This window comes from Sturnira hondurensis, unplaced genomic scaffold (assembly GCF_014824575.4).
Source record: "Sturnira hondurensis isolate 20B ecotype Veracruz unplaced genomic scaffold, ASM1482457v3 Scaffold0006505, whole genome shotgun sequence".
Taxonomy (NCBI): Eukaryota; Metazoa; Chordata; class Mammalia; order Chiroptera; family Phyllostomidae; genus Sturnira; species Sturnira hondurensis.
Window position 1 is genome coordinate 3692629 of NW_028079136.1, and position 26485 is coordinate 3719113.

At 37.9% G+C, this 26485-nt stretch overlaps 1 protein-coding gene and 1 pseudogene across 8 annotated transcripts in view; both read right to left on the reverse strand.

Moving 5' to 3' along the window:
* Positions 1-19609, reverse strand: part of FAR1 (fatty acyl-CoA reductase 1) — a 56066-nt gene extending 36457 nt beyond the window's left edge. For 4 of the 8 annotated variants that reach the window (XM_037050026.1, XM_037050025.1, XM_037050024.1 and 1 more), the window contains exons 1-3: positions 19450-19535; positions 17351-17428; positions 2652-2847 (exon numbers count right to left, since the gene is read on the reverse strand). In XM_037050026.1, the coding sequence (XP_036905921.1) occupies positions 2652-2840 (189 nt within the window). In that variant the 5' untranslated portion in view covers positions 2841-2847; positions 17351-17428; positions 19450-19535. Of the gene's footprint in view, positions 1-2651; positions 2848-12637; positions 12740-17350; positions 17429-19127; positions 19181-19449 lie in introns of those variants that run through there. The other 4 variants (XM_037050022.1, XM_037050028.1, XM_037050027.1 and 1 more) reach the window with 4 other exon arrangements.
* LOC118989793 (dnaJ homolog subfamily A member 1-like) lies at positions 19211-26216 on the reverse strand (annotated as a pseudogene).
* Between the last annotated feature and the right edge of the window lie 269 nt (positions 26217-26485).

The following is a 26485-nucleotide window of genomic DNA, read 5'->3' on the forward strand; positions in this document are numbered from 1 at the left end:
TGATTCATCAGCAATGCAATACATAATGGAAAATGAGTGGCTCTAGGATTAAGTGGCAGAATGTGGTAGACAGGAATTAAACATGTCAGAAAAATAATGTAATTTATGGACTATTCTAGTGAAATATTTACTTAGACAAATATTTTGGGACAATGCATTTTTATATTGAATATAATGGCCATGTGTCTAGGCTAAACCAAAAAAAGTTCAAATAAACGTCAGGCTTTAAGTAGAAGATACTTATTTTCTTTACAAATCACTGTGGAGACAAAGTTTTAAAAGCACTGCCCAGGAGAACCCACAGTGGAGGCCTACATATTTCACATTATACTCAGGCCTTCAATTTCAACCACAACATCAGCTTCAATAACTGCTCCTATCTAATCACACTTGACACCCTCACCTTTACTCATCCCTCTTAAAAATTCTCTGGACTATAGCCTTCATTAAAGTAGGGACTGTACCTTACTTTCCCCTGAAGCCAAACCTCTGCAACAAGTCAAGTGCCTAGCACTAAGTAGACACAATACATGTTTTCTGAAAAACAAAAAGTGAGTAAAAATAAATACTGTAATCAAAATTCCTTTTGAGGATATGCCTAGAGAGTAAGATTCCTTACATGTAGCAAATCTGAGCTTAAAGCATTCTAGTAAGTTTTGTTTCTAACCCCAACTTCATTCTCTAAGTCTTTACTACCAAGTTTAGGTTCAAATTAATTTTGGGTGTCCGTAAAAAGTCAACTCTCTCCTGAAAATACGAACATTTGTCCCTATCAGGTACATCCTAATAATGTACCAGCAGGCTGTCCCCAAATGATCTAAACACCACTGTACACTCTTAATCAATAGCAGTTCTCAAGTGTGGTCTAAGGATCCTAGGAGTCCCCAAGACTATTTTAGGTAGTTCATAAGGTCAAAACTATTTTCACACTAACACTAAGACATTATCTGCATTTTTCACTTTTGTTCTCTCCCAAGTGTAGACAGGAATTTTCCAAAGGCTACATGTGTCATGACCTCACTCTGATGGCTAATGGAAGGTGTGCTTGTATATTCTTTAAAATTTTGTTTTAATTTCTACTAGGATAAATATCAATAAGATATTTGAAGCAAAACTTCACAAAACAAAACCTCTTTGAAGCCCCCAATAATTTTTAAGAGTGCTTAAGGGTCCAGAAACCTAAAGTTTGAGAATCACACTGCCTTCAATAAATAAACAATCTTTTAACCTATTTGGCCAATATAAAAAAGTAGCCATAAGGTAATGATATCAATCTGCATTAAGTTGTTGTCGATTTACCAATTCAAATAATGTTCTTAAGAGTTATAATTAAAAGTCCCTGGGTGAGGGGAAGTTCCTAGAAAATAAGCTAGAAATTATGTTTTTAAAACATGTCCTTGCACTACTTTACAAGTTTTCATTTTAAAATCACAGGGAACAGAGATCAGTCCATCTTCTCACTTGGGGAAAAAACTGAAAATGAACTTTGTACTTACCACACTTTAAGATGGCAAATTCTTCAAACACAGTTATTTTGTTTATGTTGGTAAACACTGAAATATTAACTCTCATCTTACTTTTAAAAATAAGTACCTAGAAACTTCATGTGATAACACTCTTATGTGTAAGTATAAATATTTGTCTGAAGCCCTCTTTCTCAAGTCAAACAAGCAAAAAATTTAAAATAATAATAAACCAGCAATTTTATTGTATTTTAGGAGACAGAAAGTGCACCTGGAGAGGAGTGTTGGTAGGGAATACTCTAGTACTTAATAGTTACTTTACATACTTTATAAATTCCCAGTAAAATAAAAATCAGCGTTTGTCCTGATGCTCTTTCCAACTATCAAGCAGTTCCCATCTCAGAGCCTTTGCCCCCTACCATCTCCTCTGCCTTAAACAATCTTCCTCCACATTCCCACAAGGATTCTTCCTCACTTCATTCAGGCCTCTGTCCAAATGCCACCTCAGAGAACTTTTCTAGTCATCAAATCTAAAGTAGCACCTCTATCACTTTCTATCCCCTTTATCTGCTTTCCTTTCCTGCAGAGTACATATCACTATTCAACATGTTATTTATTTGCTAACTTGTCTCCCAAACTAGGAATGTAAATTCCCCAAACGCTAGGACTTAATTTTGTTCACTGCGATACCTCTAGTAACCTGAACAGCCCCTGGTACATAGCAGGACTCCACATATCTTTGTGACGGGAGGGAGGAATACAAGTGCATGAGAGTGTGGGACAATGAGGAAAAACGTTACAAATGTGTTAGTAGCTATTTGACTTATACTATCACTGAATAACACTCAAAAAAGTAGATAACACTTTTGTTATCTAAGAGGTAGTGAATAACACTACCTCTTAATTATTATATTCTGAAGTCTACTTGAAATACCTAGTAATCACAAATAACTTGCCTCAAATTTTCTAAAACCACAGTATATATCTACCATAAAAGCAATTTAGAACTTGTCATAAAATTTTGTCCATCATAAAGAAAAGTTTTTTTCTCCTACTGATCGTAAGTCATATCCAGTTCACTGCCATTCTGTAGGGTACCTTTATTAATTTTTTCCTGGATACTGAAGAAATATACACACAAACACCACACTTTTTTCTCTACTCCAGATTATTATTTTCCACACTTACCTTGCCACTAATGACTTCTTCTACTCGCTCTTGGGATGTCTGTCCAGCTTTCTGTCTCACCAAAACATACACTAAATTCACCTTAGGACAAGACCTCAGCAACTTTTCCAGAAGTACTTTCCCTAGGAAACCGGTAGCTCCAGTAAGGAGAACATTCTTGCCTTCATAGTATTCTGGGATTGAAACCATTCTGATCCTAAGAAAAACACAAGTAAACATCAATTCAAAGATTTACACTCATTCTTATGTATACAAATCTCCTGGTATTCAAATAAATATTTTAAAGGACAGGCAAAAATCAAAGTTCAATGTTAACAAAAAGGAGACTTTATCCTTCGGTTTGCTGCAGTAGAGTGGAAAATAAGGAACTGTAACAACAGCTTCCAATCCGTGTGTTTTCCCCCTGGATCACCTCAGACAAGTCACTCACCTACTCTGGGCCTGGGTTTCTCTAGTACAGTTTGTACCAAATGGTGCATAAAAAGCCCTTCCAGCAATAAGAACTCAAACCCTCATTTAAACCTCGGTTAAACCCTAAAACGAATGAATGGTGTCTTTCTGTCTCCAAAAGGATTTATAACACCAAATAGAGGTCAGCAGCAAGACTCAATTGCCTAGCTTGTATGACATGGCGAGGTGTCATATTCACCTATCATCATCAGTTGAAACAAGAAGAGGTAACACCACATCCTTTCTCCTACATGTTAATAGTGACATATCCAAAAAGTGCTTCAATCTCCTTTTTAAAAAGCCATACTAGAAATACATGGCTGACTTCTCCTCCTCACCCAAATTCCACTGCAATAACAGAAAAGATAGTATGCTAAGAGAATGAACAAAACAAAAGAACCATGATAAATGGAAAAAAACAAGATGCAAAAGTATGCATGCAGGATGTCACTATGAAAAGCTCAAACACATTCAAAACAATGCTCTTTATTGTTTAGAAATACGCACGGTATCAATAGATGCATAAAAGGGAGTGCAATACAATCAGAGAAAATAAGGAACTTCAATTATATTTGTTTTATTTAAGCTGTAGAGTAGATAACATGTATTTTATGTCCAAATTTTTCATATTATAAAGTTATGACAATTGAAAAATAAGAAATAGCCTATCATCAAGTGGGGGGGGAGGGAAGAAGTTCTAAAAGAAACAGATGAGACTAAATGGATAAAAAAGCCATAGCAGAAGAAATAACAATCCAATCAAAACAAGCATAGGCAAGGACTATAAGGAGTCAGGAGCTGTCCCAACCTCCTAAATAGAAAACACCAAACCCAGGAACATAAGGTGAATTAAGGGAAACCAAGGTAATTTAAGGACTGCTCATGCACTCATGACAGTCTTAATTCCTGTATAAACGTTTGTTCCCCAGCCTCAGTACCCAGATCTCGGGAGAAGAGCATTCAGCATGAGGGTGTGCTAGGTATAAAAGAGATAATAAAAGAGAAGTATGGCTGAGCCTGAGGATATTCCAAACATAAGTGGGGGATCAGGAGGAAGGAAACAAAAACAACTAAAAGAAAAACGTCTTTACAGCACTGGAGCCCCAGAATAAGTTTTAGGTCCCCAGCCTAACTGGCTACTACTGGCCCTTAAACTCTTGCAGAGCTCTCAATCAGTAATCCCATTCGGAGAAAAGTTCTTTTGGAAAAACAGACCTCAAAACACTGAGAAGAAGTTGAATCAGCTACCAAAACCAAACCATCTTGGTCCTTTGTAAACATGAATAGATAACCAAAGATTGCTAGATATCTATGAAATACTCACCAAATAAGAGGGACCAAAGTGAAAAGCAATAGAATCGACCTCAAAGGAAACTAAGGTAATGAAAAATTTAAAGAGTATTTAAATTCTAATAAATATCCTCCAAGCTATTCACGAAAATATTGCTTCATAAAATAACCAACTACTATGAAAAAGAAAAAAAATAATAAGCTAGCACTTAGAAATCAACAACTCAGATATACATAGAAAACTCGATAAATACACAAACTATCAGAATTATCAAGTGAATTTGAAGTCACTAGATACAAGGTTTACATAGGAAAAAAAACATATTTCTGTACTCCAGCAACACACAGAAAACAAAGAAAACAATTATACCATCTATAATAATGTCCAAAACATCAAGAAATTATGAAAAATAGCAAGTATTGATAAGGATGTGGAAAAATTGGAACCCATGGACACTGCTGGTGAAAATGAATATAAAATGGTTCAGCTGCTGTGGGAGTTTGGTAGTTTCTCAAAAAGTTCAACACAACTATCATATAACCATGTAATTCTACTCCTAGGTTCATACCCCAAAAGAACTGCAAACAGGTACTCAAACAAGTATATATACATAATACTTATAAGTAGCACTGTTCACAACAGACATCTATCTCGGGTTGAGCCTATTTACCTATTCGGTTCTGTGGTTTCCTCATCTGTAATATATAAGTAGCATACCCACCTGCTCCCCACATTTTAATAGCATTTGAGGACTAAATGTAATAACACACACAAGAATGGGCACACAATTACATTTCCTTATTCTTCTTCCCCTTACATCTTTGACAGTGATTACTAGTATGAGCCCTAGGTAGTCAGTCTAATTTGTAATATTTCAGTTTAAAAATCTGTAACTGTCCTTTTTTCGTCTAGAATCATTTACTTATAATTTTTAGACTAGAAAAAAATGTATTACCAAAGACTAACAGCTATTTTGTCTCTGGATATATACTGCTATAATTACATGAATATATACTTATTTTTTAATTTGGGGGGAAATTAATGATCTTAGTAACAGCAGGCTTAAACCAAACTTCTGAGTGCTTGAGAAAAGAACTGATCAGCAATACCTACTAACTAGTTGAAAGAAGGGTTAACAACCCTTTAAATGCTTCCTAACATAAAATGCAATGTTCCAAAATGCTCCAATTGACCAGAAAATAAAGTACATTACATCAAAGAGAAAGGGCCAACTCCTATTAATATATAAATAGCATCTGCAATCTCATTTTTTAAAGAAAGCCAAAAATGAATTAGACGGGCAAAAGATATAAATGGAAATTCAACAGAAAAATTACAAATGGCTCTTAATCACTAGTAAAGATGATCAACCTGACTCACGCAGAAAAATGCAAATTAAATTGCCAAGACTCCTTTTTTTCATTTAATGAGACAAAGACTAGAAAACAATGGATAGATATACATAGGGAATAAAGATCTACATTGTTGGTGGGGCTATAAATCAGTACATCTATGGGGATAGGGTGGAGAGGGTCTGGCAACATCTGTCAAATTTTAAATGCCCATTACATTTGACCATGCAATTCTATTTCTAAAAATCTATCTTGAAGCTAATCTTTCACATGTGCAAAATGATGTGTTCATTGTGACACAGAGCAAAACACAGAAAACCTAAATGTCCACCAACAGGAGAATGGGCAAACAAACTCTGCTTCTTTAAAAAAAAAATTAGGTGGTTTAATATACATTGTTATGAAACAGCATTCATGATAAATTTTTTTAAAGATTTAACTGTTTTATTTTTAGACAGAAGGGAAGGAAGGAAGAGAAGGAAAGAAACATCAATGTGTGGTTGCCTCTCATGCTCCCCCTACTGGAGACCTGGCCTGCAACCCAGGCATGTGCCCTGACTGGGCATGGAACTGGAGACCCATTGGTTCACAGGCCAACACTCAATCCAATGAGCCACACCAGTCAGGACACATTCATGATAAATTTTTAAAAGCAACCTGTAATAATGTCTGATAATACCACCTTTCATGGAAAAGGAATAAAAAAAGATAGAAAAATAAGCATGCTTATACATACATTGATTATTTCTCGCAAAAAAAAAAGAAAAGCCAAAAAATTGGTAATGTGGTTTCCTCTAGAAGGGAGAAATAAATAATGAAGACACAAAAATGAGGGGCCAGTACTCTTCATTCATTATACATCCTTTTGTACATTTTTTAATTATGTACTACATGCATGTTTTATACACTTTTTAAAATCACTATATTTATAAAATACAAAAATCAGAGGGTACTAAAAGAATATTTAAAAGGACAAATGTTCCCCTCAATTAGCCAGTCTCCATTATCTTTTGTCTTCTAACAATTTACAAACTCATTTTCATCTGTTATTAGGGAAAGAAAAAAGACATATCTTTTTTAAAGTGAAAATAAGACTAGCATTGTGTTAAGGATGCTAATCTTTTTTATTCAAATTTTCATTCCATTTCTTTATTAGATAAAAAATCTATTAGATTAAAAAACAGATGATTACTTAACCATGAAATTGCTGATGAACAGGATGCCAAGAGGCTGGATTTCCTCAATGGAATGTGAGAAATTCATCCCCTGCCCCCAAGATAATGTTGATCTTGAGATCAGATGCCCTTCCTTCCTGAGAGATCAACTATGTTCACCAAGCAGTCAAGTACACAGACCTATCAAATACAATTCTGCAGTGAAGTCTAGACTTGCTCTGTGTTTCTTTCTGTACCAGTATACACTGAACACAAACAGTAAAACCTAACTAATGGCATTTCTAAGGAATCTTAGTTCCTTGTTTTAGATGCTACAAAATTTCCACCACCTACAGCTACAGGCCCATTCAGTTGTCTTCCTATTAAAAACAGGTCCCTCTGTGCCTTCAGTGTATAAACAAACCCAAACTCAAGTTGGGATCAACGGTCTTTTATATTCCTTAGATTCTATGTCTGAAAGGATTTTTAAAAAACTTTGAATATCCTTAAAAGAAAGAATTCCAACATTTTCTAAACCAAAATTCAGCAAAAAAATTCTGTAAAGGGTGAGGTAGTAAATACTTTCAACTTTGTGGGCCATACTCTGTTCTGCTATTTGAGGCATAGTATCAGCCATAGATAGTAACTGAATGGGAACAGTTATGTTTCAATAAAACTTTAGGGTCTAGGGAATAAGCTCTTCCTGACCACATATTTTTAGTCACCAAAAATGTCTTTAAAAAATAAGGACCCCTGGGTCTCACACCTAGAAATACTGTGCCTACCAAATAACCTCATTTACTGAATAAAAATGTAATCTTCTCATGTTCACTTAATTATGCACTTCTAACCAGTAAGATACCACTTGGAACTGACACACTTCTAGACAAAAGAAAACCAATTCATTTTAGACTATGAAGAGTTCTCACTTTGTGATAAGTATACACTTTCTTTTTTTTAAAGATTTTATTTATTTATTTTTAGAGAGGGGAAGGGAGGGAGAAAGAGAGGGAGAGAAACAATGTGTGGTTTCCTCTCCCACAACCCCCACTGGGGACCTGGCCTGCAACCCAGGCATGTGCCCTGAATGGGAATAGAACCGGTGACCCTTTGGTTCACCGGTGCTCAATCCACTGAGCCACAGCAGCCAGGGCAATATATACTTTCTTTTTAAGATTTTTGATAGACTCCCATCTGGAAGCATATTGGGAACCACAGGTCTAGTGGTTCTAATAACTCTGGAAGCTTTAGTATTTTGATTAAGACTTAAAAGTAAAAGAAAACATCTTCTGCAAGTAAGTTGTAAGCAGGAAATAAAGGGCCAAAATGTAAACTCAAAATGTACAAACTAACCACTGTTATCAGTCTAATAAGAATAGAACCGTTCCTTTTTCAAAAGTTAAGGCTTATAAAGCATTTTTCACAAACAAAAGAATAACTGTAGAAACTTAGTTAACATTTCTTTCTCAATAAAAGATGCTAGTGTCCAACCCTGTTGTAAGCACTCATTGAAGTAGATATAATGGCCACTCTGTTTGCCTACACAGATCCTGATACTAGTATTTAACTCTCTGTATCCTATTTTCCTCAGTGTGGAGGTACTGCTTGATAAGAAGGAATATCAATCGGTTCATTAGTTCTTAGGGCACTATACAAGTATTTTGTACACTGATATTGCTCCATAAAAATGCCACTTCGGCACAAGCTAAAAATGCCTCTATGGTCTCATTATTCTGGAAAATATTAGACACTCAGAATTCCTGTGAGTGACATAAAAATCAAATACAAAGACATCTTAAGAAGCCAAGTTCTCCATCAAAGAGGAAATGTCAATTCTATAGCATTAAAATTATCTGCTGACAAGAAAACAAGTTTTTCAGAAATATCCATTTTTCTTTGTTTCTATCCTCAACACCTGTACCAATAAGGTAGCTTCTCTACTTTAAAGCCTACAGAAAGACTATGCTCTTGTTAACAGTTTGGTAATAAACTGTTCCACTGCTTGCAAAACATATACAATGACATTTTAAGAGAAAACAATTTTTACAAAATTTCCATTAAGTCACACATCATTCTTTTTAGACAAACTATTATACTAGTCTCTCTTTACCATAATAAAAATGTTTTCATGCTAAGATATGAAATTTTTATCCTAATACTTTCAGAGTCAGAACACTGAAATACAATATTCCAAAATACACTGGATTACCTCCTAAGGTAATGATCTGAAAATGGACCATACCATACATGGACTACAAATTATTTGGTGTAGAAAGCATGACCTTCCTTTGATCCATAAAGTTCCTATGAATAAACTTAGGTTACAAAAATGAGCATGTTACCAGATGTACCAAAGACTTTAATTTATATACAATTAATAACTGGTTGCTGCAACCCACAATGCTGCAAAGCTCCTACCCCACCTATGCACACTTAAAAGCTTGAATTCTTTAATTTTCAAATGGGACACTCACTGCCAGTTGTATTGTCTTCAGCAGGTTATGATGTTCAATTACTACTATTCTTACTTATTTAAAAATTACCATTAGTTGAACTATTAACATATTAATTGTTTTATTAAAACTGCAGAATGACATAATTATATCACTAGGATTTTAGGCCTAGTTTTCTAACTAGTCTAGACTTTAAGAGAGGTGGTATATTTTTTGTCTGATTCAATTAGGAACCATCCAAATCCCTAATTGCTGAACAAATCCTTCTCCCCCCCAAAATGCTCATACCTTCTCCCCCAAAAATGCTTGACAATTAGTTGTTAATATTCTAGTAGAAAGCTGGAATTATGGAGCTAAAGAATGATCCAGTTAAAGGACCAGGATTAAAACAGCTTGAGAGTCACTGTTTTAAGGGTCCTTATCCTGGCTAATGGGGTAAGGTCACTAATTGTAGGGGTGGGTATTCTCTCTGGCCACCAGGTCTATACCAACTAAATGTGACATAAGGACTTGATCAGGGCCTTTCATAGAAGTACTAACTTCTCTACACTTGCAATAAGCCCTCCAGTCTCTAGTTCTGAATGAGAAGCTTCCAGAAATGTCTTTAAATGAACTCTAAATGAAGCTTCCAGAAATGTCTTTAAATGTCTCTAAATCTGTAACAAACCCTCTCCTCAAAAATCATTTCCTGGCTTATCTTTAAAACACTGCCAGGTTCATAGATACAGCTTCAGACAAAATGCTGCCAGGCAGGGATCATCAGCCCAGAAAGGTATAGAAAATGTAAGGAAAGGTTTGATGACTTTTTGGTTTCTTAGTATCTGTTCCCAGCTGTGAAACTGACTTAGGCTCCCTAAAAAGCCTACCCCAATAAGTCTTGTAAACATGGGTTATTCTGCTAAAGGTGGGAGTGCATAACAAAGTAAAAACATCACAGTATAAACATTCAGGGAATTCTTAGTCAATTTAGCAATTGAGAATCAAAGTCACAATGCTAAAAGCCCTAGAGTTAAGATACTCACTTCTCCAGAAACTGAGATCCAAAATGAAAAGACAGCCAAAATATATAACCACAACAGCCTTGAAAAAACCAGGTAGGGTAATGAATTAACTACACTTTTGGGAATGCCACTAATCACCTGACCTTGGACAAGTTCATTAACTGCTCTTATCATTTGTAAAATTCATTGAAAGGGAGAACAAATCACTATGGTTAAGTCCTCTTCTAGCTCTTAAAGTCTATATATCTATTACTTATTAGATATAATAAGTTCGTTCCTAATAGTACACTAGAGAATTATTAACTCTAATAGGTCACATGGGTTATCACTTTAAAGTAATACACCTAATATTCACTGATCTTCAAACAGCCTATGCACTGCTCTGCAGAGTCAAATGCCCCAATAGCAGCTAATTCACTTGTTCCTATCTCCTGAGGATTTGCATATGCTAATAACCATTATTTTACTTATATGTTAGGTACAGTCCACAAGTTTTTAAAATAACATATTTCTAGGAAACTGATTTGGGACCCAACTAGATGGATGTTAAACACTCAAGCTCTCTGGGCTCCACTGAGAATCAACCCTTTGTTGGCCTCCAATACATGTTTCTAAACACACCCAGGGGTTATTTTAATGCATCAAAATATTTTAACAGATCCTTTCCTCCACAGATTTTAACTATGTAAGGACAAAAGAGGTCAAAGAAGTTTTTCCCTTTACCTCTAAACAAATGGTATTTATGTAATTATTCATTCTTATGTCATATATTCCATTTTCTGTTAATTCACAATAAATGGCAGCCATTACATAAAGTACCATCCACTTATTCCAAAATCTTTGGTCAAATCACTCCAATATACTCATTAAACTGGCTATAGTATGTTTTCCCATAAGAATCCAACTAAGAAGTGTTATACTTTTTGCCCTGGCTGGTGTGGCTCAGAGGACTGAGTGCTGGTCTGCGAACCAAAGAGTCACTAGTTCCATTCTCAGTCAGGGCACTTCCCTGTGTTGCAGGCCAAGTTCCCAGTAGGGGGTGTGTGAGAGGCAATCACACACTGATGTTTTTCTCCCTTTCTCCCTCCCCTTTCCTTCCTCTAAAAATAAAAAAAAAATCTCCCTTTCAAAAAAACTGATATATTTTTTTAAATTCAGCATTTGCATAATGAGTTTTAGAATTTTATGGCTCAATAATAAAAAAATGTAAAAGGTGAGCAAGTACACCTAGAAACAAATTTGAGTTGAATTTTAGTAGTCGGCTGTCTGTCTGTACATTAAAGAATGGCTTATTAAACCAGAATCTGTTTGCCCTCAAAGATACTTGACAGTCTTATTAAAGCCCTGAAAATGATGAAAAACTAAGTGTATATGTACATTTTTCTGAAGAGACGGCACAAAGCTTTGAGGAGGTATTCAAAACAGGTTCATGACCTTTGACTAAAAATCTCTGCATTATGCATAGAATTTTACTTCCAGTTAATATTTCAAAGTATTTAAGTCAATACTCCAAAATAATAAGATATAATAGTAAAAGTTCCTTAAATTAAAGAAGGATGGCTCACATGACTATCAAGAATTCCATAAAAGGTAATAATGTAAACTAGGTATTTTGAAGTAATTCTTAAACTGTCAAATAGTTAACATTTAAATACACACATCACCCTTTAAAATCTCAAAATGACCTACTGAAAGCTGACGCATACACACAAGCATTCTAGACAAAACAAATCCATGAATACATGTGGTACTAAGATATTTAGAAGGCTTTTTAATGGAATGTGTCAGATAATTCACCATGGACAGTGACACATTCACAAAATAGTGTGTCCTAATTTGTAATACAGCACTTGACTCCTTTCAAGTATTGATGCAAGATCTACAGTATGTCAATAACATCTTGCAGGGGTCTAAAAGATATAGAGAAATACAGATTTAGCTAGAACTTATTCTATAAAGCTAAAATTACATTCTTCTACTTGCTTTCTCCATGTGACCACCCTCACCTCCCCCCTTAAATGTTTTCTCCCTGACTAAATCCTACTTTCATTCAAAAATAATGTCATTTCTCACTTGGAATCTGTATAACCAATTCTGGCACATGATCTCACTACATTCTATTTTATATATATTACACAGTCTCTCCAATGACATTATCCGTACCCTATAGATTATGATGTTTAATTTCTCTTGCCATGCAGAGTATAACCCATATCCTTTAATATATATATATATTTTAAAAATTTCCACTTCACTTAAATTAGCATGTCTATTGTCATACTTACCATGCTATCTGGTAATAATTGGTAAAAATGTCTAGGGCTTTGCTTCAAAATAAAATAATGAGGAAGTGGGTGGAGGTACATATGAAACCAGATTGACCACAAGTTAGTTAGTTGTTAAAGTTGATGATATAGCCCTGACTGGTGTGGCTCAGTTGGTTGCACGTTGTCCTGCAAAGCAAAGGGTCATAGGTTGGATTCCCAGACAGACAGAGCACATGCCTAGGTTGCGGGTTCAGTCCCCAGTCAGGGTGCTTATGAGAGGCAACCAATCAATGTTTCTCTCCTGTCTGTTTCTCTCTCTCTCTCTCCCTCTCTCCCTCCCTTCTCCTCTCTCTAAAAATAAATAAAGTCTTTAAAATAAATAAAGTTGGTGATATTAATATTATGTATATTATTATATTGCAAATCTGTTGGCAATTTCCCAGAATACCAAGTTTAAAGTAGTCTGACTCTTCTACCAGAACAGAGAACTTATAGACAGGCCCAGTAGTTTTCTTCTGTGTATACCTATAGAGAGCAGATAAATTTATTTTACAAAACACATTTCACTGTTTAGGCAGAATTACCTCTCAGTGAAAGTTCAAGCTTTTTGGATGGCATTCTATTCATAGATTCTTTTGTTAACTCAAATAAAACACATTTATTCATTCATTAACTATTTATTAGGTGCCTACTTTCTCAGGTATCCTGCCCTGATAAGCATAGTATATCAAAAATAATTCACCATTCTAATAAATTAAAAATCTAACAGTACCCTCAAAAATCCATGGATAAAAGGGACAAGGAGGGAAGACAGGGAGATGGAGAGAAAAAATAGTAAAAAGCAATAAATACAATTTTTAAGAAAGTGATAAATTTTTAAGGCATTCACATTTTTTTCATTAGAAAGAGGGCATATAGTTTGTTCAAACTAGACAGGTCTAAAAGTTTTCCCTCCCCACTCCACTTTACAGATGAGGAAACTAAAGTTCTGAGAGGGGAAGTGACTTGCCTCAAGTCACACACCAAGTTGCTAGCAAAACCAAAATTAAAACTCAGATCTGCTGATTCACAGTGCAATATGGATTTTCTACATCAAAGTCTTTTCTTCTATACTGTAATATTCAGTAGCTAAAGAAAGTAACCATTTTATTATTAATATATACTTCAGTTCTATATTACGCCATACTAAAAAAGAAAGTATTTGGCTAAGTAAAGAGAGAAGGTGGGGGGGGGAAAATGCACACAACAAATTGCTTAGACAGTACAAACTATATGCAAATACCACGCTAGCTCAATTCTGAGACACATTAAACTTTAAGACATAGTATCTATTTCGTAAACATTTTAAAATAAATATAGCACTGCAGATTCATTTTCATTTCAAAAAACACCAAAATGTGTAAACACACCTTTAAATGTACCTGTGTTGGCCAAAAAGTTCATTTAGTTTTTTCCGTATGATGGCTCTAGTAGTGCTTAGCTGTCTTTAATTTCATTTAAAACAATTTTGTTAGATTGTACTGTGACAGCTGTCATATCCCCATGCATTTTTAAAAACTTAGCAAAATTGGTGAATTTTTGCACAGCTATTTTAATATTGAGGATGAAAGAAGCTAAATAACATTTTTGGCACATTATGGTTTATTTTAAGAAAGGTAAAAACCCAACTGAAACGCAAAAAAAAGATTTGTGCAGTATACGGAGAAGGTTCTATGACTGATCAAATGTGTAAAAAGTGGTGTGTGATGTGTCTTGGTACTATTAACATTTTGGCCAAATAATTCTTTGCTGTGGGCTGTCTTATGCATTGGAAGATGTTTAGCAACACCCCTGGCCTCTACACACTTAGAAGCCAATAGCGGGAGATAGATGACATACTCAAAATATCCAAATCAATAGTTATTGGTGAAAATGAAAAATGTGTCCTTTATTTTACAGGGAAAGAAATGGACTTTTTGGCCAACCCATTATATTAATATTAATAATAATAATAATAATAATAAAGAAGCACTGCATGAGACACAAAAATCACTATCATTTAAGAGCCAGTATCACAAGGCACAAACACACAGGGCAAGAATCCTCATCTTCTAAGTCACAGGTGGCAAACAGCCTTCCACCCTTCCATGGGCCAATTCCAGCCTTCCACCTTGTTTTACCCAGCGGGCACATTGTTCCTTGTTTCTACCCAGCAGCGGGAACTCTCACTTAACTGTGAAGGAGTAGTTACACTTACACAGCCCTAAATTACATTTGGCCCTTTGAAGCAACTATCAGGCTGATGTGGCTGAAGTGGCCCCAGGTGAAAATGAGTGTGACACTCTGCTCTAAGGTAACAAAGTTACTAAATACCTAAAGCTCTGTAGCATTTCCTTCAATTGTGGGCATTCACATAAACAAGTTCTTCTTGCCATTTGTCTTACATGCATACGTTTTGAAATTTGACAAAACAAGGTTTGAATCTCAGCTCTGTTCCTTAGCTATTCAACCTTTGCAAAGTTACTACTGAGCCCCATTCTATTCATCTATAAAATGGCAGAGCCAACTTAGAGAACAGTATGAAAATTAAATGTGATAATTTAAGAAAAAAGTACAGTACCAAAATGAAATATTGGTACTGTACATGTCTCTCATAATTGGTACATCTCTCATAATTCATGAGTCAAATGAAATTAAACGAGAAACTAGAGCCTATTCCTGACTTATACAATTCCTCTTCCTCTCCTTCAGAGATTGGAATAAATCCATACTATATCCTAAGAGCAAACCCTACTAGTCTCCTTTGGAAAATTTTGCTTAAGAAAAAGCTTACTTTCTTGCACTTTGTCTCTTTTCTTCTTCAAACTGGGAACAGAAAACAATGACAAATTTTAAGTGTTTCAGTTAGTTTTGTGTAAAATCAGCACTTCCATATCACCACACAAAACTGTGAGACTCTAAGCCCATTAAAAACTCACTAAAGTGAGGAACCATAGAACCCAATGTGTGGGAAGAAGGAAGAGTATAAGACCAAAAGACAAAGTTAAAATGTTACCACTCAACTGTATGGGTGGCTTGGCTTCTTTTTAACCTTAAATTCATTTATTAAATGAAAAGAAAGTAATGTTCAGAATAGCCAAGACTGTATCTTCATGACTCGGGGTGCTTTAGTAACCTGATCCCTCAGATTAAGCACATGCCATCTTCTAACATGTAATTTCAGGATGTTTCTACCAGTAACTACCCAGTCATTCTGAGATGAGAGTGTGTACCTACCAAAGTGGCTCATACGTAGTAGGCACCGTAGCAAGACCATCCTTTCTCTGATCCCAAAAATAATTCAGATTAGCATTAACCTACCCACCTACTTCCCATTGGCTCATTTCAGTTGAATGACTGTTTTCCTCACCAATTATAAAAATAATAAGGCTTGGCCCTGGTTGGTGTGTCTCAGTGGGTTGAGTGCTGGTTGCAAAGCAGAGTCGCTGGTTCAATTCCCAGTCAGGGCACATGCATAGGTTGCCTTCCAGGTCCCCTGTGGGGGGTATGCAAGAGGCAATCACACACTGATGTGTCTCTCCCTCTCTTTCTCCCTCCTGACCCCTCTAAAAATAAACAAAAATTTTAAAATAATAATAAGGCTTGTTTTTTTTAATTTGAAAAATATAAAAACTACAAGTACTTTTAAACTACCCATGTTCTTACCTGTCACATATTAAAATATTGCAGAGGGACATGCCAACATAGTTTTCTATGAATTTAATCATAACTGTGATCATACCAAATTTTAAATTTGTACAGAGCACTTGCCACTAAACATTATTAACTATTGTCCTATATTTTAGTATCTTCACTCTGGCTTTCTTGAGACTAATTTCCCATTAACTTTTTTCCTTAAGTAATGGATTCTTCTCAAACTTTATTCTTCTGAGTCTCTCAGCTATATATTTTGCTGCTGACCACTTCCTCTTTCCTAAATCTTTCTATTCTTAGTTTCCATAAACAGTATATTCCTCAGTCTACAAAAAACCTTCCAACTAATCTTTTTCTCTTTCTTCACTGGCTCTCTTCTGTTAACTTGTGACAATCTCTAAAAAAATGGCTTAGACTTGATCTATGGATTTGCTTTCAACTTTGAATCTCCAGCACTTAACACAGTGGCTGACATGAAACAGACACTCAATTAACATTTACTGACTGACTTTGCCTATCCTGACCTTACTAGCCATGTGACCTTGGGCAAATTAAATCCCTCTGAATCTCAGTTCCCCCATCTATAAAATAAGGATAATCAAAAGAAGATGATGCTTAGAAAGTTCAAAACAGTGTCTGGCACAAAGTAGCATCCAATAAATTATACTATTGATAATAAATATTTAATAAATACTATTATCGATATTATCTAGCACAGGACACAAAATGTTTGAACACCAAATCTACCTCTCAACAACCCAACTTACTTTCACCATATTCCCTTATAACTATCAAAAATATTTTTGTGCTCTTTCCCTTACTGCCTGTCTCCAATCCATCATCAACTATTCTAAATCTCTCATAGTCACCATAAAGAATTATTATTTATCAACTAAGCTGCAACTGACTTTGCAACCTTGCAGTTGCAAGGTTTAAGGCCACACCCTTAAACCTTCAATCCTCCTTAAAGCCACTTTTTAATCTGTCACTCATTATAATCCTCAAGTCTTCCAACAGTCCATACCCAACTCCTAATTCAAAAAATGACTCATAACTCACCTCTTCCCGGAAACCTTCCCTGATTAACACCACACCTCTTGAATTACTTCTTTGTTCTGAGCCGCCTTAGCCCCTCAGCTGTTATATTAAGAGTAAAATGTGATCAGTGAGTAGCATTACCAAGAAATTATTTCTACAAAATTATTTCTACACCTTAAAGAATAGTCCACTAGCTATAATGCTTTGTTGATCTAGTTAATAAGGAAGCATTCTATACAATGAATGTCCTCTTTGGTTTCTGTCCTTGACCCTATACTATTTTATACTTGTCAAAAGTGATGAACAGTCCTGGCTGGTGTAGCTCAGTGGATTGAGCACGGGCCTGCAAACCATACCTCGCTCCTTCCCTTCCCCTCTAAAGATAAATAAATAAAATCTTTTTTTAAAAATATTTTTTTATTTATTTGTCTTTTTAGAGGGGAAGGGGAGAGGGGAAGAAATATCAATGTATGGTTGTCTCTGGTGCGTCCCCTGCTGGGAACTGGCCTGCAACCCAGGCATGTGCCCTGACTGGGAATCGAACCGTGATCATCTGGTTTGCAGGCCCTCACTCAATCCACTGAGCTACACCAGCCAGGGCTAAAATCTTTTTTTTTTTTTAAGTGATGAACACTTCACAGTCTTTTTGTCTTATCCTCAGGCAGAAATTACGCCTCAGTACCTATCACCTCCTACCATTTAAATCCACCAAAAATTTGGCAGTGGGCCACTTTTTTCTACTACCCCTTCTCTGCCCCCAACCTCTGTCCTCACCCCACAAATAAAAATTCCAGAAGCTTGAAACAGAAAGGCAGCAGCAGTGATAGCCATGTACAAAATTTGTCTTTCCTCTACATGAAAAGAAATTTGAACTTGAGTTATAAAATTTCCCAACGCTAAAAGTCTTCCCAGCAAGCATGATATATAACCAAATTCTACAACAACAAAATAGTGGATGCTATATAATAACAGGATTGTAATCATATGTTAACTCTCACTTGTGTTACTGTAAGAGATCTTACATAATTTTTATGCGTATTACACATGCCTAACAAGACAGTTGCGAAACTCCCCTATAGGGCAGATCTTCTAAGAGTATCTTCTGACACTGCCTTTCTACTTTTTTTTTAATACAAAGAATTAAGCGATTCTTTCCTGCCATCCAATCAAAAGCAAACAACACTTGGGCCATTACTTCTGAGAGATGAACTCAGATTAACTTCGGGGGAGAAAGGTCGATAAGCCTCAGTAGCGAGAGTTACAAAGTCTCCGTGCACAGTGAATGAACCTGTGAACCTGTCTGACTCCTTCCTGAGATGTTTGGTTCTCTTGTCTCTGCCAAAACCGACAGTTATTATCACTCACTCATAAAAGATCCACACCCTTCAGCTACCATACATAAATCTGGCATGTATACATTCCCCTTAACTGGTCACCTGACGCCTTCTAGCTAAACAGCCTCCAACCACATCTCACTCACATAAAACCTTCTCCTCTCAAGTCACCTTCCGGTTTCAGTAGGAGCCTCTTACTCCAGATCCACGTGTCCCCATTTGTTCAGATCTGTTAACCTTCAAAACCCAAGCCTGCCCTCCCTCCGCTGCTAGCTCATTTTCCCCACCCTGTATCAATGCCTACTTCCTAGAGGCCAACACTCCACCGTCTCCTCCGGCACCTTTCTCCCGAGCATCACCCTTTTCCCATCACTTCCTTCGCCTCCAGACCTGGAATCCTTCCATCACAGGCCTCCTTTTAGTGCAACCCTCAAGTGCACCAGCCCGCTCCTCCGGTAGCTAACCCACACCGCCTTCGCCTCCTCTGCACCGCCTCCCCATCCCAGGCAGCGCCCCCAGGCTCCGCAGCAGCAACCCAGGCCCCTCCCTACATCCCAGCTAGCGGTCCCCGCCCTCTGGAGGGCGGCGGCGCAGCCAACGCGACCAGAGACCCTACGGACAGAGGAAGCGCCCCCAGCTCTGGGAGTCTAGGGCCGGGGACGTGGGCGGGATGGCGGGTGTAACCCCCGCCTCCGCTTGGCCTGCTGTCGTGCCCGCAGCTGCGGCCCAGACCAGGCACGTAAGGGCCTGCAGCTGGCCTCTCCCACCCGGCGCCCTGCCTCTCACCTAGACGCAGAGGCTCGGGCCTCGCTTTCACCGGAGCCGTCCAGCGATGGCTCCGCCGCCGTCGCGCTCTCCTCACGGGCTCTCCCACCGCCCCCGACCGGCTGCTGAAGAGCGGACGGGTAGAGGCACGCCCATTGGCTGCGATCCGCACTCGCGTCAGCCGGCCCCTACCCGGACCGAAGGTCTGACTGGCTAGCGCGGCGCCTCTTTTCTACTTCTGGTCCTGATTGGCCGTCTCGCGCCCCCTTACCGAGAAGACCGCTCAGCCGCCTCACAGCTCCGACCTCCCACCCACCCCCCCCAACCCTTTTTTATCTTGCCGGGAGGGGTACGGAGCAGGCGCGTGTAGAACTCGAACAGCCAATGAGAGCGCTGAAAGAGGGCCCGGGGGCGGGGGGTGGTGCTGCGGCCGGCGGGGGAAGTTCAGCCAATGCGCGAGCCTCCACATCACCGACTCCGGAGCGCCTCCCCTGGCCACTCGCGGCCCGGCGGGTCCCGCCCAGAGCCACACCCGGCTCTCTTGGTGCGCGGGAGGGGCGCCCACTGGAATGGTGGGGAGGCTGCGGCGAGGCTGACTTGTGAGACGGCGGGAGGCTATTGTGGCGTGCTCTGACACTACCTACGTGGGCCCCGGGGCGCTTTCTGGTGGGGCTGGTTCCGGTCGGTGGAAGCGGAGCCGTCGCACGGCGGATCCCTTGGAACCTCCTCAGGATGCCCTTCAGGGAGGGAGCCGAACGTGTGTCTCGTCCAACCCGAGGAGCTGTGGGCCAATTTCCACTTCCTCCAGAGTAATTTCCTACAAAACTTGTATGTGGTGTAAGAATTTAGAATAATGGTTACCTCTGGGAGGGAGGTTTGAAAGGGACACAAAGGAACTTGAGCGCTTAAAAAGCTGTCTTGTTCTGAGCGGTAGTTACACAGGTGTATACATGTGTAAAAATTCATCGAGCCTTTACACTTAATATTAGTGCACTCAATGCACTTTGTGTATATCTGTTTTTTAAGTAAAGGGATTGTGAAAATAACATTACCATAACCTTAGCCCCCATGATATAAACAATCCCACTAGGACTTACCTATCGTTCCAAAACGACAAACTAGGAAGAAAAAATGAATTGTGAGAATTTAAAATGAGTGAAAGCTCTTGGCACGGTTAATAACACGCGCAGGGTTGGTACTTTAAGGATGAGCTAAAATGACTCAAAGTGATTTTTTTCTTAGTTTCAGTGTGTGGCTCTGTTAGTCCCACAGAAGCATGCAAGCTGTTACACCCGGTTGGAATCTTCATGGTTTATTGAGCTCCCTAGTTTGTGGCAACGTAAGTCTGAACCACAGAAACTTTTGTTTTGATACCATGGCTTTTGCCCTGCAGGAGCTCACAGTCCAGTACCAAGTATAGCTATTCCAGGAAGAGGGCGAAGAAACAAAGCACCACGTAGGCAAGGTGTGTGTGCCTAAGAACCAGTCCAGTAGCTATTCTGAAATAGCCAGGGTCAGGTGAAACAGTCTTAGAAATGGGTCAGTAATATTCTTCACAAAACAGACATAACTAGAACCAAATTCTAGTAGGACACCAGCATCAAAACAGTTTAAAATGACAGGATTCATATTTAGTAATTTTGTCATTAAGTTGTTCAATTCAGATAAATACCCTTGTTTAAAGTACTTGTCCCTGAACTAGGCATATAAAATTAGAACGATATTTTCCGTAAAGCAAAGGGTGAGCCCTGGCTGGCATAGCTCAGTGGATTGAGCGAGGGCCTGCAAACCACATGATCGCAGTTCGATTCCCAGTCAGGGCACATGCCTGGGTTGCAGGACAGTTCCCAGCAGGGGACTCATGAGAGGCAACCATACGTTGGTAGTTCTCTCCTTCCCTTCCCCTCTAAAAATAAATAAATAAAATCTTTAAAAAAAAGCAAAGGGTGTAATAGGGAGACAGACATAAACAGATAATTCCAACACAATGCAGGATGAGGCAATACATACAAAAAGTATTTAATCCAGTTTAGGGAATGTGAGGGCATCTTCTTAGAATACGCTTCTAAGGTTTATCCCCATAACGTGTAAGTAGGCACTATTTCTGGAGAATACTTTCATTACAAATTTTTTTTAGCAGACATCTTGATTTTTTTCAATGACTATAAATACAATGCAAATTAATAGTTCTGAAGAAACCACATTAAGAAATTAAGTAATTGCTCACAGAAACTAGTATAAACGACACATGGAGAACAACTAAGGGAGGTGGAAATGGGAGGGGGGTCGGGAGCAGGGGGGGTGGGCTGGGATGGGAGTGGGGGATGAAAAACTGTACTTGAACAATAATTAAATTAAAAAATATTTTAAAAAGAAATTAAGTAATTGCTTAGTGAATACATTGTGATTTTTAAAAATATTAGAGAGCATAAAGTCATCTCATTTGATTCATCAGTGAGTATGTAGCATGCACCTCAAGCAAAGACCCTCCCAGATGGACAGCTGGTCCATCTAGCGTGCTGTCTAGAGGAGGACCTAATGGTTCACTCTTAAGGATGGTCCAGTTTCTTGGGGAGAGCGGGTTGTATGGCCAATGTCCCTCATAATGCACCATCATTCTTAAGTGAATTCAAAAAATTCATATATCTGCAAAACATGAGTAATGAATCGTCTTTACAAAAGGCAATGGAGAATTTTGCCCACAGTCTAGCCTATAAAATGTTAGTAATACAAAAAAGTAATCATCCATTCAAATGCTTTTCCCATTTTTCTTAAACAAGAGCCCTAAAAATTGGGCAGCCATATATTGGAATCAGTTTCATTGTAATTTTATTCAAATATAAAATGATGATATATATGATTTTGATCTTTGCTATAGAAATACAGGTCTGTAAGTAAAGATAAATTACACTGAACCAAAAATGTGCTATTATAGTTTACACCCTAAGGGGAGATGTATATTACTGAGAAAATACATAGGAATAAGCACTAAAATATATGCTATGTATAATATAGTTATAACTATTTATGAATCCCTCAGAATTTTTTATACTATGAGTTTATTCTTCATTTAACTTTTAAAACACCAGTTGAATATTAAAACAAAAACAATAGCAAGTAGTGAGCATATCATGATTTCATGATTATACTTCCCTCATTCAGTACTGTGTATAAATTGCCAGCAGTAAGTGTTGTTCACTGACAAATGAACACCACCCCTAGGATGGTGTTCGTCATCCTTATATGCCTCTCCGTGTAATGGCACTGTCTTTCTTGATTTGGATCAAAGTCCACCAGTTCTACCTCGTCCATTTCATCAGTCTCTTCTACAATACTTCCTTTCAGGTAGTTTTTCTAGCAAAGAAAGTTCATCAGGAGAGAGAAAGCCCTTCTCAGGAAAGTTTACCTTAAATTCAGTGATTAGGCAAGCCTTTTCATAAGGTCTACTATAAATTGGCATGCCTTCATTTAGCACACACTTGACAATCCCTATTGTCAGTTTGGCAATCTGACCTGATGATAGGTGATTACTATGGTTTGGTTGTCAAAAGTAGCTATCGGCCTTTGGAAGCCACGCAATGCTTCAACCAGATGTGTGTCCATACACATGAAAAGGTCTTCTCATCAAGTGTAAACAATAAAGAGTATGGTCCTTCTGATCTAAAACAATGATAATATCTTCTGTCCCAGTCCTGGTTCTTGGTCTCCTTTTACTATGGAAAGTTATCTTCTGGCCATCTTTCATGCCTTTGTCAAATGAACTTCTAGAATCTTCTCTCAAACTATCTTACTACCATTGCAACTTTTGCCTCTATCTTTAGGACTGATCCATTCCCCATGACCCTGACACTCCTTGCACACAGGATCATTCCAGGTCCTATCTGATCAATTCTTATTTGCATCCCAGTACCTCTGCAACTGGGACAGCACTCTACTGCTCCTTTCTTACCACCTCAGCCTTCACATTTGTCACAAATCACATTCTTTTGCAGAGCTGGTTTTCTTGTTGCACCATTATACAAATGAATCTTCTAAGGTTACTGAGCGCTGATGCACAATATTTTTACCTCCCCTTTCTCTCTGTACCCTTCCTCCTCCTCCAAAAAGCATATCAAAGGTGTCCATGGGGGAGCCAAAACCACCACCTGCTCCGCTGTCTTTAATTGCCTGTTCTCCTCTTTGTCATATAATTCCCTTTTCTTTGCATCAGAGAGCAATTCCTGAGAAATCTGTTTAAACTTCTTTCCTTCCTTTGAATACTTATCAGGGTGATGCTTCAAGGCCAGCTTCCTATAAGCCTTTTATTCAATTTTTCTTGGGTGGCATTGGGTTTGACCCCCAAAACATCATAGTAAATGCCTTTCTTTCACCATTTTTGACAGTCAGTGAGGGGGCCGAGGCAGGTATGGAGGAGCGGCAAAGAGCACATTGCCCAGCCTCTCACTGAGTGTTCTGGAAAGTTCCTCAATCCCTCAGAATTTTATAATATCTCTAAAAACAGAAATACTACCTCTTCCTACTCTGAGAAAACACATTTCTTATAACATGTATCATCTTCTAATTCATATTTTTCTGTTAATGTCTTATTAAACACAGTCCTGAGGAGGTTCTTCACTCTGTTATAAAAGAGATAGCAGGCCCTCGATGAGGTCGCTTTTGCGAAGCCCTCATCACCAAACTGATAGTTATTACCAAACCTAAATGTAATCTCAGCCTTCCCCAGGAATGTTACTTTTAACCAGTTAAACTGTAATTTCCTTGTCAGCACTAGTGAAGTAATCCATCTGACAGACACCCCAAAGGAAAGTGCCTTGCTTGAAAAGACGAACTCTTTGCTTAGAAACTTCATTTTCCCGCCCCCTTCTCCCTATAAAAAGCCTTTCATTTGGTATAGGTTCTTGGTGCTCCTCCTTGGAGCTTTGCTACATGGGATGCTGCCTGTATCATTGGATAATGCTAATTATATCCTTAAACTTACTCAGTTGAATTTTTTAACAGCTCTATCTTCAGAAAAACAACACAATGCAAGTTTTTCTATGTATCTGAATTTCATAGAAGAGAAAACCTGCCCAAAGTCACACAACTGTTAGATGGCAGAAGTATGATTGAAACCTAGTTCTCTTTGATGGCAAACTCCATAATCTTTCCACTATGCCACATCTACCTCCTCTAGAGCAAGATCAAGTTATTTTGACTGGTTCTGATACATCTTTTTATTCCCCGCAACGAATCTCACAGAATGTGTCTGGGAACTCACAGAATTAATTATCTTCACCATATTTTTCTTTATATTTACTGATTTCATGACAATGGAGTGTGAACTATGAAAAGCAACCATTTTACATTAAAAATGTTTGTTTTGACAAACCTAAAGGGAACACAATTTTCTTTGAAGTGGTGGTAGAGAACCCATCAGAGCTATTGAGAATGCATCAAAGATGCTCACTTTCGTAGTATATAAAGAGTTTCAGAAGACGGGATAGGAGGGATAAATGGTAATGGAAGGAGACTTAGGGTGGTGAATGCACAATGCAATATACAGATGATGTAGTACAGAACTGTACACATGAAACCTATATAACCTATACACATGTACAGTTCTGTATTATACAGTTCTATATAATACAGAATTGTATACATGAAACCTATATAACCTATACACATGTACAGTTCTGTATTATACAGTTCTATATAATACAGAACTGTACACATGAAACCTAAACCTGTATACCCCAATACAATTCAAAAAAAAGTTTCAGGCAACTCAAGAGAGCCAAATTTCTAGTAAGGGCAGTTCTCCTCTGCAATTCATTTGGTGATTTCTATCTTGCCCTGTACTCAATTATGACATCCAGAATTGGTCTGCTTTAAACATATTTTTAAAGCTTGTCATTAGAAAAACAAAAAATTTCTACCAAGTTTCTAACTTTTCTACTGATACGTCAGTTGACAGTCTGAGCAAGCACTCACAGGCCCTTGGGGCTTAATTTCCTCATCTCTGAAAGGAAGGTGAAACGTAATGCCCACTATCTGATCTGAGTGTTTCAGAGATCTGTGAAACAAGTCTGATTGTCACCTGAAAGTGAATAATCTAACCCTCAGTTATTCAACAGCTTTAATCTATGTGGAATTAAAATGGAGCTGTTATAGTCTTAGCTGATCTAAATCATTCCTTGTGTCCTAGCCATTGTCTTTCTGGTTCTTGAAGGGTAGCAGAATATGCCACCTCAAGATATGCCACTTTGGCACAAGGATTATTTAGAGCTGGAGATACTTAAAAAACAGTAGGTGCAAAAGGGTATTCCAATCCCCATTTTTCTTCCTGAAAAGAGGAGATAAAAACTCCCATGTAAAGATGCCCTCCTTATATTTGGAGAAGAGAAACACTTGGCAAGGAAAAAATTCTGAGGTGTCCTAAATTAAATTACAGCAGGCCAGAGGGTAGGAGGAAGAGACTAGAAAGGTTAATCAGTCAAAAACCTCAAAGAGAAAGCAAGAAGACTGCTTATTTTCCTAAACGTATGTTGAAATTTTGAATTAATTTCCAGGTAGCTGTTTCCAAGTTTCTTTAGGTAGAAGAACCAAAGCATGAACTTTCCAGACTGTTGTCCACAACCAGTTCTGAAAGAGCAAATACGTCCTTATAGACTATCCCAGGACTAGTTCTGCTTTGCTTTTTCATGCACCCTCTATCTATAGCTAATGTAAATTCTTTTAAAAGAACTTACATCTTTCTTCCCCAAACTCATTGCAAGAAAGAGCCCCGTCAGCCTCAGGACGTCAGACATGTTTGTCATCTCCACCTAGCTCTGCTGTTGACGGTTTACACTTCGTACCCCAGGACCCGGTCCTTTTCCTGGCTAGCATGTGGCTCGATACACAAAACTTTCGGCCTCAAAAGTTTTTGTTCAATGCTTGCTTCAGCAGGATATCAAAGGAAGAGGATCTTTTATTAAATAGACCTTGTTAAAGTCATTTTTATCTTCCTTTAGCATCCTCATGAAGTTTAATGACTTTTCCACAATTGCCTCTCTTTGTTCAATCTAATGTAAAAGCT